At 37.7% G+C, this 12,520-nt stretch overlaps 1 protein-coding gene across 2 annotated transcripts in view; it reads left to right on the forward strand.

Moving 5' to 3' along the window:
• The window catches only part of NUBPL (nucleotide binding protein-like), a 276,185-nt gene that overhangs the window by 261,141 nt on the left and 2,524 nt on the right, over window positions 1-12,520 (forward strand). Inside the window, exon 10 of one of the 2 annotated variants that reach the window (XM_011941866.1) lies at window positions 3,959-4,041. The exons of the other annotated variant lie outside the window; for it this stretch is intronic. Within the exon in view, the coding sequence (XP_011797256.1) occupies window positions 3,959-4,041 (83 nt within the window). The remainder of the gene's footprint in view (window positions 1-3,958; window positions 4,042-12,520) is intronic. 2 annotated transcript variants of the gene reach the window in all.

The following is a 12,520-nucleotide window of genomic DNA, read 5'->3' on the forward strand; positions in this document are numbered from 1 at the left end:
TTTTTTCACCTGTTCATTTTTTTTCTTTGAAATCCTCCAGTAGTAAGAAACATTTCATTGAAGTTAGAGGAATGTAATATAACGGAGGACATATAGCAACCATCCAAAGATAATACGATTTAATACTCTAAATAGCTTTGTTAGATTCTCAAAGGGGATCTCTGCATGGAAGGAAAAGCACTAAATCTAAGTCATCATGGGTACCAAGTTTGCCTATGTGTGTGTGTGACCTAAAGCAAGTTTTCTATGTGTGACCTAAAGCAAGTTTTCTAACCTCTCTGAAGGTCCTCATAATGAGGAAGATGGGAAGGAATAAATGAAATAATAATGTGTACCTTGAAAAATGCTAAGTAGAATACAACTGAATCTTCTGAAACTGTCTGTATAAGATGTCATGACACTAAATGTCTCTCCTCTTCCCTTTGTTGAAGAGCTGAGTCCACTTAGTGTCCTTGACATGGTATCAAGTAAATAGCACTCTTTGATGTTATTTAAAAATCAAGGTAGGCCCGGCACAGTGGCTCATGCCTGTAATACCAGCACTTTGGGAGGCTGAGGCGGGCGGATCACGAGGTCAGGAGTTTGAGACCAGCCTGGCCAACATGGTGAAACACCGTCTCTACTAAAAATACAAAAATTAGCTGGGCGTGGTGGCGGGAAACTGTAGTCCCAGCTATTTGGGAGGCTGAGGCAGGAGAATGGTGTGAACCCGGAGGCAGAGCTTGCAGTGAGCTGAGATCGTGCCACTGCACTCCAGGCCTGGGCGACAGAGTGAGACTCTGTCTCAAAAAAAAAAAAAAAAAGAATGTCTCAGAAAATGATGATTTGCTTTTGGCTTTGTGTTTTAAATTAATATAGCACAGTTCTATATGTGTTACCCTTTCTTTGGCTTTTTTGAATAGGTTTGTTCTGACAAGTATGATAATAATTTCTATTTTAAATAAAAATTGTTTATAATTTAAATTTGAGAAGAGAGTTTTGTGGTCTAAGTACTATAGTTTGAAGCCATATTTTAAATGATGGTCACCAATGTGTTTGCTAAGTTGGTTGTACATCTCTCAGTATAAACAGGTATACATTAAAATATCTGTTCTGTATGTTGTAAAAACCTCTAGAAGTGTTCGTTCTTAGTACATATATAAAAATGCCGTCCTGATTAATTCTGTATTTGTTCATCTTTCTGCTTTAGAATGACAATATTTACTGTTTTCTGTAATATTTAATGTGTGTGACATTTCTAAAAAATATAGCACCTGAAATTTACATTGTACACACCGTTCATGGCACTGAACTGAAGAGTTCATTAGTGCTATGAGGAGAACTAAAATCATGTGTTAAATAAGCAAAACACAGGTTTTTGGTAAAAGATGATGTTCCAAAAATCCACAGGCAACTTAACAGACTTTTTAGAAAACATGTTTTGATATTCTAATTGTGAATGAGTTTCTGTTCTTGCCAAAGGCAGATGTTAGATGCTGAATAAGGAAGGCGTAGAGTGAATTATTAGACTTAGGTAGTTAAAAATTAAGATCCCTAGAGATCAAGGAATTTCAAAACATTCTCTGTTATAGTTAAGTTTCTAAAAGTTGATGTTAAATATATTATTGTTATGCATTTGCACTATAGCAGCCACTACAATACCAGGTGAATACTAATGATATATTTTGATACATTGCTATAATTATAGCCACTAATTATACTCTGTAACTGTTTTTCATTTAACCCAGAAAGTTCAATTTTCCAAATCTGCATAATAACAGATTGACATTCACTTATATAATAAAGTAAATGTGTAATTATAATGGCATTATTGAATTATACTGACAACATTATAATTTCCTAACTTACAAATGAGCTGAACAATTTCTAAGTCAGTTATTTAGAATTTGAAACATTTCATTGAGAAACAATGGTATGTATGGAAGTTACATTTTAACCAACAGCTCATAAATGTACAATTACCCTAAAAATGTATCAGAAACACTGATTACTGATCACAAAAATTGGATGGTGCCCTAGACTGCTATGTCGGACAGTGTTAGGGAAAAATCATTTAGAGTTCCTCGTTAGGGCACATCCCTTCCTTTTAATGTATTCATGGGCCCCATGGTGTCTCCTGTGAAGTGGAGCAGGGCTTCAATTATGAAGAGGCGGGAGTTGGGAATGAGGAACTGAAATCAGGGAGAAAGCTTTCGCAGCTATGGCCTCTTGGCCAGTTGAACCTCCTGGGAACCCTTATTTGTCCTTTACTGACTCCCTGGCAGACTCTTAATTCAGTGGGTTGTGTTTTAAATGATTATTTGGCACAATAACTCTTCAGAACCTTATCTGTATTTACCTACAGGGATAGTTTATGCATAGTAGTTAAAGTCTCAGACCATCTCACAGAAAACCCTTTAACCTATTATATGTCTGAAATGTTCCCTCATTTCTTTCAGACTTGGCACCTCAAAGATACTTCTCAGGCTCAGACTGCTCCTCACTCACTTTTACTTTTTAAAAATCCCTGTCTAGATACAACTATTAGCCCGTTACCATTCTTACTATGCCACCTGTTTCTGACAAGACTTTTCCCCTTCTTGGTCTAATCTTCTGTGTCTGTAGGTAGGATTGTGAGTATCTGGAGAGCAGAAATGATGTCAATAGATGGCTATATAAAGGAGAAGGTTTTACTCTTTTACCTTCTATTTATGCAGTAGAAAAGAAATCATTCATGATTCTTTACTAGAATGACAGTTCATAAATTGAGAGGAAAAAATTTCATTTCTAAGCATTTTCTGTAACATTTTTTTCTGCCTGCTCCTGTAACAGTTTCCTACAGTCTGAAGTTGATCTAGAAAATAGGAATCAAATTTAATGAAAAGCTAATCCTTAAATGGCTACTGAAATATCATGTATTTGTCATTTGGCCATTGGATATTGAGGAAAGACTTATAGTTTAAGATCACAACATTTGACAAGAGGAGCATGAAATAACATTTCCTTTTCCATGTACTTCATAGTATATATTGTAATATTTTTATAACATACTTCTTTTGCATTATTTAAATTGCCTGACATGGTGCTAAATGACTTATTTGAATAAAACACCACATACACGTATGTTTTAATAACCTTTGCGTGGATTTGGAATGGTTCTGAGAACACTAAGTACCAAGGCAAGTCAACTTTTCCACTTAAGACCCCACTCACTGCACTTTAAATCTCAGTCTTGGTAGACTTTGTTTGTGATACTGTGCTGGAAAGAGTATATTGGATGAGGGGTCAGAATTCAGGTCAGCTCTTAAATTCCACTGCCTGATAGTAATATATCCTCAAGAAAACACACCTCTCCCACCTCAGTCTGTATTTTGAAGGTTCTTATCATATACTTGCTGAGATCTCACCAAGCTCACAGGTTATATATGGTGCTACATAGGCTAGTAGATAATAAGAGAAAAATAATTCTGTCTGATAAAGAGACAGATAGTTGAGATAACAGGTCTGGCCTACTTTTGACCAGTTCTTTGAGCTCACTCCATTTGCCAACATCAGGAAGGTTATTTTATTGTATTTTTTTTGGACTACTTTGTCTCCCCATATTTTGCTCTTCAGTTTCCTCTTATTATGTGACATGATGTGTCTATAACAGATATTGATGGGAAAAATAATTTGCAAATGTCTTCCAAGCCATTGCTTGCTTGGAGACTTCCAGCAAAGAATAAATCAGAGGCCTCATCCCTTGATGGGGTGCCACAGAGCTTTTCTATATAAACAAATACAATCACTGTACTACTCTAGAGTATTTTGTTTGTAATTCCCATTTGAAATTTCTTTTTCAGAGAATTAGCAATTAGAAGATAGTCAATTTGAATCAATTTAGTTCAGATTTTGTTTCTTTCCATAGTTCAAATAGTGAGATTCAAAATGCCTGTATAAACTTTTCTGGTTCTAATGGATGTCTGCTGGGCTCTTTTAGGAGACATTCCCTTACACCTTAATATAAGGGAAGCTTCAGATACAGGCCAGCCAATTGTGTTTTCACAGCCTGAAAGTGATGAGGTAAGTTCCATTTTTGGATATATATTTTTATTTCTTTTTATATACTTTTTGAAATATAGAAAGAAAGTTGGGAAGATTAAGCCTATATATTCATAGTGCATATATATTTAAACAAGGATTATTTAACTTGTCCAAAGCATCTTTAAGTTACTATTATGTACAGTAAGCTTCCAGTGCTGGCTCTAAATTATCAGCTGGACAAGTTTACCTACAGAGAATCATCACCCAACCAGTTTTCTCATGAAAAGCATGAACATTACAGTTTGTAAAATTCTTATATTGCTGGCTAGCAATATCTGACTGCCCAAGTTTATTATATTTCAGTATTAGAAGTTCAACTGATTGGAGAAGGAAGCCTAATGCAAGAAAGTATTGAATTGGATATAAGGTAATTGTGTAAACAATTAGAGGTGCAATTTTTTTTCTTTCCTTTTTTTCCAGACAGAGTTTTGCTCTGTCACCCAGGCTGGAGTACAATTGTGCAATCCCAGCTCACTGCAGCCTTGACTTCCCATGCTCAAGCAATCTTCCCATCTCAGCCACACCCTCCCGAGTAGCTAGGACCATAGGTGCACAGCACCATGCCCTGCTAATTTTTTTTAATTTTTTGGTTTTTTTGTGGAGACAGTCTCACTATGTTGCCCAGGTTGGTCTCAAACTCCTGGACTCAAGCTATCCTCCCATCTTGGCCTCCCGAAGTCCTGAGATTATAGGCATGAGCCACCATGCCCCGCCTAGAGAGGAAATTTTCATTGCATTTATTTTAATAAATATAACTGAGAAGGTGAGGTGAAAAGACTAGTAGTGTTTCATTAGCTAACATCATTGGAGATATAGTTGATAGATTTTCAAAATTACTGCTACATAAAATCTTTGAGCATATAATATTTTAATCTTTTTAAAAATAGAAATAAAATGAATCATACGTATTTTTTCATTCCTAAATAACACTTGCTATTTAACTTGGAAACTGAATCATCATCTGGTATGTCGGTTTGGATGTTGTTCCTTTGTTGAACAGCCCCAATCGATCTTCTAATAGTTTTTCTTTTGTTTTTCTTTTCCCTAACTAATGGATATAGCTTTACAGTACTGGTATTTTTTCTAAACATAACTACTGCTCTTTATATTCTAGTTTGCTTCCTTTAATCTTCTGTGAATTGGAAAATGAAAGAGCCAAGTTTGGTTAGAGCTGTAAAGTAAGAGTAAATGAACAGGAATCTTGGATAAGTAAAGTATATTCATTTTGAGTGATCTGTTTCCTGCGTTTAGAGGTCCTTTCCTTTTCTTAAGGGTCAGCAGCTATGGTATAGTGATTGTTTTGCTGGCCATATGATCTCTGAGTAAATATGGTATAACAGTTACCATTGTTTTTCTCTTCTCTGCCTTTTAGGTATTAACTGTTAAATTTCCTTTTCAGTCTTTCTCAGCAATTTTTTAGATAAGCAAAAAACCATAATCCTTGATCATCTTTGTAATTAAAGTCTGCCAATCCCAACTACCATAGCTGTACTTTATGCAGTATTTGAAAAAGTTCTATGAAAATTGAGGGTTTTTTGTTTTAATTACACACTTTTAAGTGCCTCCTGAGAACAGACTATTTAAAGACATTTCACAGTGATTCCTAGTGAATAAGAATAATTACTTGCCAGTGTATTTCAATTAAGAGTTTAGATTTTTATTATTTTTTTCACCTGTTCATTTTTTTTCTTTGAAATCCTCCAGTAGTAAGAAACATTTCATTGAAGTTAGAGGAATGTAATATAACGGAGGACATATAGCAACCATCCAAAGATAATACGATTTAATACTCTAAATAGCTTTGTTAGATTCTCAAAGGGGATCTCTGCATGGAAGGAAAAGCACTAAATCTAAGTCATCATGGGTACCAAGTTTGCCTATGTGTGTGTGTGACCTAAAGCAAGTTTTCTATGTGTGACCTAAAGCAAGTTTTCTAACCTCTCTGAAGGTCCTCATAATGAGGAAGATGGGAAGGAATAAATGAAATAATAATGTGTACCTTGAAAAATGCTAAGTAGAATACAACTGAATCTTCTGAAACTGTCTGTATAAGATGTCATGACACTAAATGTCTCTCCTCTTCCCTTTGTTGAAGAGCTGAGTCCACTTAGTGTCCTTGACATGGTATCAAGTAAATAGCACTCTTTGATGTTATTTAAAAATCAAGGTAGGCCCGGCACAGTGGCTCATGCCTGTAATACCAGCACTTTGGGAGGCTGAGGCGGGCGGATCACGAGGTCAGGAGTTTGAGACCAGCCTGGCCAACATGGTGAAACACCGTCTCTACTAAAAATACAAAAATTAACTGGACATGGTGGCACGCACCTCTAATCCCAGCTACTTGGAAGGCTAAGGCAGGAAAATCACTTGAACCTGGGAGGCGGAGGTTGCAGCGAGCCAAAGTCATGCTGTTGCACTCCAGCCTGGGCAAAAAGAGCAAAACACCGTCAAAAAAAAAAAAAAAAAAGGGTAGCAAAATTTGAATCATGAGAGAATTCCCGGCTTCAACATCAAAGACATTAACTCCTAGACACTAAGAAGCTGTGATTGAGGCCTAGGATCAGAATCCTCTGGTTAGTCTTATGATGAATCTTGCCCCCTAAAAGCCTCCTTCCCTTTCCTCCGTGAACTCAAATGGAAATATGCTCTTAGAAACTAGTCACAACGCTCTCACCAGATTCTGTTGTATTCATAGGACCTTAACACCTATTCTGCCTGCATGTCTTCATTTAAAGAATGAAGGAAGTGTTTATTTGCCAACATGGTAAAACTTCTGCAGAAGTTAATGGGGCAAAACCTGTAATCTTATTTGTTAATTATTCACTTTAGACTGATACTTTTTTTTTTTTTTTTTGGAGACAGGATCTTGTTCTGTCACCCAGGTTGGAGTGCAGTGGTGCAATCTTGGCTCACTGTAGCCTCTCCTTTTAGGCTTAAACAATCCTGCCACCTCATCCTCCTAAGTAGCTGGGAACTACAGGTGCACACCACCATGTCCAGCTAATTCTTTGCGTTTTTGGTAGAGATGGGGTTTCACCATGTTGCCCAGGCTGGTGTCAAACTCCTGAGCTCAGGAGATTCACCTGCCTTGGCCTCCCAAAGTGCTGGGATTACAGACATGAGCCACCACACCCGGCCTAGACTCATACTTTTTATTGTTTACTTTTAGGGGTTGACCCATAGGCACAGTTATAAATTGGTAAATGTTTAATTGTTAGCTTTTCATCTTCCTTCTTACTCCACCTTCTCCATTTTCTATTACTCCCTCCTCGCAATACCAGGTGTTAGGGCTCTTATTCTCTGCCCACAATATCCTTTAGAATTATACATTGAGGATTTAACTCTCCTAGTAACATTTAACTTTCAGAAGAGGCAAACACTAAAAATGTAGTGATTAATTTAAGGATATGAATTGTGGTGAATTTAAGACATCATTGGAAATGTTGGAAGAGCTCATAGTACCAATTAAAAAGTAGTAATAGTCTGCTACTTGCTCAGACAATGGGCAAAACCTTCTGCACCTGTACACCATTTAGGAAAGGCAAGTAAGACTCCAAATGTAAGTAGTGTAAAGTAGCCAGAGAAAACAATAGAGGAGGGGTAAGAAGGCAATATTTAGAATTCGGAACCCCTAAATTCAATAGCATCCCCACATGCTGGTATGATTAATATTGTTGATGCAATTAAAACTGCCTTCTGCTCTTTATTAAGACCAGAATACAAGGAATGGACCTGTGATTAACTGACAGCATTGTGGTTTTATCCTTTTTATCAAGTAAGAATATTAGCTACAGAAAGATGTGCTATAACATATTCCTGGTAAAGACTTTCAAATGTTAGCGGGAACTTTATTTTCTTATAATTTCTAAATTATCACCTCACAATCTTAATATGAAATGACTGTGTGTGATAAGTTAGGACTTCAAATATTTAAAAACAAAGGAAAAAACCTTTGTGCACTTTGGTTACCATTCATTCCCTGTTGCTAGTTAATGGCATAGCAGACAATAGGGTCCAACTGTATTATCTGTGCCTCTAGATGACCTAACAAAAATATCTTGAATAGGAGAAAAGGGTTAGTCTGTGTAGAGTTGATGAAAGAAGAGAGTATTAATAGTTTGAGTTACCTCAGTTGTATCCTTTATATATGATATGTGTGTGTGTGACTTTTTTGCTAATTATGGATTAAACAAAAGAAAGGGGAAAGGGATTTGATTTAATTATTCCTCAGGTGGGAACAGTGCCCAAAGGACATGTTCATATGAGCTCTTCAATGAGATTGTAAATTTCTTGAGAGTATAATGATAATAACAGCAGCTACAAATATTTATTATATGCTTCCTCTGTGTCAACAATTCACATGCCGTATTCTCACTTAATACTCCCAAAATGCTTTGAGCTAGATATAATTATTATAAGCAGTTTACAGATACGGAAACTGAGCCTAGAAGGGTTAAGTAACTTGCCCAAAACCACACAGCTTATAAGTAATAAAGCCAAGATTCTAAACCATGGCTGTCTGACTTCAAGGCCCCAACTCTTCACCAGTGAACTGTTCTGCCTCTCTTTTATATCATTACATACCACAGATTTCCCAACATGATGCCTTGTATGCAATACGAACCAAAATGTGTTACTTGAAATAATACTGCACTGGCTGAAAAATTTAGCCTCAACAGTTTTTGAGAAATTCAAACTGTTAAACTAAGCACTTTTAGTGGTTTCTCAGCAACTGACAATCTATTACTTAGAATGTGATATATTAGAAATCTAAGTTTGGAGATAGTCCATTAAAAAGGAAAGGTTAAATGTAGCCAATTTGATTATTCTGGAATCATTCAGTTTTTTTTGTATTCTGATAGGTTTTTGTCTCTAATTTAATGTAGCTAAACACTTAAAAGATTACAGAATGATGGCCTTGTATCATCTTGCTTTAGTTAACTTTAAATTTTCATCACAAAATATTAGGCATAAGTACCTAGAAAAGCTACTAGGAGATAAAAGGTATTTATAAAGATGTATGAGTGAAAATCAGCACATTTGATTTGAGAGAAACCTTTCTTTATAAGTAGATGTTATTTACATTTATAATCAAAAACTTGTTTCTATTAACTACAGCAGAGAAGAAACCATTTTTAGACTACGTTTTCTGATTATAATTACTTGCATTTGAGTTTGCTGTTTAACATGTGGTATAGTGGAAAAAGCTGGACTTTAGAGTCAGTTGGACCCAGGTTTGAAGGTTTTGCAGCCTGACTTCATGACCTTGAACAAATGACTCGTGGTTTCATCATCCAAGTTGAGCTGATGGTGCTTGTTTTACATGTCTAAGTGAAATTATTTACATGAAGTATTTGGTATAGTAGGTACTCAGCAAAAGCATTTAAAGCCTTATTCATGTTTTTAGATTTTTTTTAAAGGACTCTCTTAAAATGACTTTTAATACTTTTCTGGTAAAATAAATCATGATTTAGCTATTAGGGCTCAAGTGTAGTCTTTAAAAATGAAGACATGTGAAAGACTCTTAAAGCACTTCATCGAGTCAGGGCAAATAGACCACAAACATCTCTTTTTACTGTGCAGAGTCTGGGAATTGGTCAGCTTAGGTTCAAAGCCCAGCTCATCTCCTACTAGCTATTATTGTTTTCAACAAAATTGTTTACCTTTCTGGATGTTTCCTTATCTGTACAGTCGGGATAATGATAGAATTTACCCGCAGAGTAACTGTGAAGATAAATAACACTTGGCAAATATTAAGTACTCAGTAAGTCTTAGCTACTATCTTTAGTAGTTGTATATAAATATATAACTGTGAGTATATTATTTTATTAGTTTGTTTTCACACTGCTGATAAAGACTGGGCAGTTTACAAAAGAAAGAGTTTTATTGGACTTACAGTTCCATGTGACAAGGGAGGTCTCGCAATCATGGAGGAAGGTGAATGGCAAGGAGGAACAAGTCATGTCTTACATGGATGGGGCGGCAGGCAAAAAGAGAGCTTTTGCAGGTAGACTCCCATTTTTAAGCTATCAGATCTCATGCATGGGAAAGACCCACCCCATGATTCAATCACCTCCCACTAGGTTCTTCCCATGACATATGGGAATTGTGGGAGTTACAAGTCAAGATGGGTGGGGACACAGCCAAACCATATCATTCCACCCCAGCCCCTCCCAAATCACGTGTCCTCACATTTCAAACCCAATCATGCCTTCCCAACAGTCCCTGAAAGTCTTAACTCATTTCAGCATTAACTCAAATGTCCACAGTTCAAAGTCTTATCTGAGGCAAGGCAAGTTCCTTTCGCCTATGAGCCTGTAAAATCAAAAGCAAGTTAGTTGCTTCCTAGATACAGTGGGGTACAGGCATTGGATAAATACAGCTGTTCTAAATGAGAGAAATTGACCAAAACAAAGGGGCTACGGGCCCCATGCAAGTCTGAAATCTGGTGGGGCAGTCAAATCTTAAAGCTCCAAAATTATCTCCTTTGACTCCATGTCTTACATCTAGGTCACGCTGATGCAAGAGGTAGGTTCCCATAGTCTTGGGCAGCTTTGCCCCTGTAGCTTTGCAGGGTATAGCCTCCTTCCTGGCTGCCTTCATAGGCTGGCGTTGAGTTTCTGCAGCTTTTTCAGGCACAGGGTGCAAGTTGTCAGTGGATCTATCATTGTGGGGTCTGGAGGATGGTGACTGTCTTCTCACAACTCCACTAGGTGGTGCCCCAATAGGTACTCTGTGTGGGGGCTTTGACCCCACATTTCTCTTTTGCACTGCCCTAGCAGAGGTTCTTCATAAGGACCTCACCTCTACAGCAAACTTCTTCCCGGGCATCCAGGTATTTCCATACATCTGAAATCTAGGTGGAGGTTCCCAAACCTCAATTCTTGATTTCTGTGCACCCACAGGCCCAACACCATGTGGAAGCTGCCAAGACTTGAGGCTTCCACCCTCTGAAGCCACCATCTGAGCTCTTTGTTGGCCCCTTTCAGCCATGGCTGGAGCATTTGAGAAGCAGGACCCCAAGTCCCTAGTCTGCACACAACACAGAGACCCTGGACCCAGCCCACAAAAATTAAATTTTCCTCCTAGGCCTCCAGATCTGTGATGGGAGAGGCTGCCATGAAGACCTCTGACATGCCCTGGAGACATTTTCCCCATTGTCTTGGGGATTAACATTTGGCTCCTCGTTATTTATGCAAATTTCTGCAACAGGCTTGAATTTCTCCTCAGGAAATGGGATTTTCTATTCCTATCACAGTGTCAGGCTGCAAATTTTCTGAATCTTTATGCTCTGCTTCCCTTATAAAACGGAATGCCTTTAACAGCACCCAAGTCACCTCTTGAATGCTTTGCTGCTTAGAAATTTCTTCTGCCAGATACCCTAAATCATCTCTCAAATTCAAAGTTCCACAGATCTCTAGGGCAGGGACAAAATGCCACCAGTCTCTTTGATAAAACATAACAAGAGTCACCTTTGCTGCAGTTCCCAACAACTTCCTAATCTCCATCTGAGACCGTCTCAGCCTGGACCTTATTGTTCATATCACTAACAACATTTTTGTCAAAGCCACTCAAGTCTCTAGGAAATTCCAAACTTTCCCATATTTTTCTGTCTTCTTCTGAGCCCTCCAAACTGTTCCAACCGCTGCCTGTCACCCAGTTCCAAAGTCACTTCCACATTTTCAGGTATCTTTTCAGCAACGCCACACTCTACTGGTACCAATTTACTGTAAATAGTTTGTTTTCACACTGCTGATTAAAGACATACCAGAGACTGGGCAGTTTACAAAAGAAAGAGGTTTATTGGACTTACAATTCCATGTGGCTAGGGAGGCCTCATAATCATGGAGGAAGGTGAAAGGCAAGGAGGAACAAGACACATCTTACATGGATGGTGGCAGGCAAAAAGCTTGTGGAGAGAGCCTCCTGTTTTTAAAGCTATCAGATCTCGTGAGACTTGTTATCACAAGGCCAGCATGGGAAAGACCTACCCCCATGATTCAGTCACCTCCCACCAGGTTCCTTCCACACACATGGGAATTGTGGGAGTTACAATTCAAGATGAGATTTGGGTGGGGACACAGCCAAACCATGTCACTTATCAATGTGGAAATTAATGGTTTTAGAAAATTTTACTATTGTGTTCTATGGTTACTTTTTATGAATAAGGTATAAGATATAAATAATTTTGCATTACATTTATTTAATGGAACTCTTAAAATGCAAGTATCATTACCATGCAGGCATTAGGTTAGCTTGTGGCCCACTCCGTGGCTTAAGAGCTACTCTTAGTGTCCCATGACACTGGGATCCCAGACATAAAGAGTGTAACAATGGAACCAGGATTGTTGGCATGATATCCAAAATTTACCAGGTGAAAGAGCCTATAGGTGCTTGGTGCTGAGGTTGCACACCATTCTCGGGGAGATGAAGAAAACGCTTTCCTAAGATAAACTGC

This window comes from Colobus angolensis, unplaced genomic scaffold (assembly GCF_000951035.1).
Source record: "Colobus angolensis palliatus isolate OR3802 unplaced genomic scaffold, Cang.pa_1.0 Scaffold202, whole genome shotgun sequence".
Lineage (NCBI taxonomy): Eukaryota > Metazoa > Chordata > Mammalia > Primates > Cercopithecidae > Colobus > Colobus angolensis.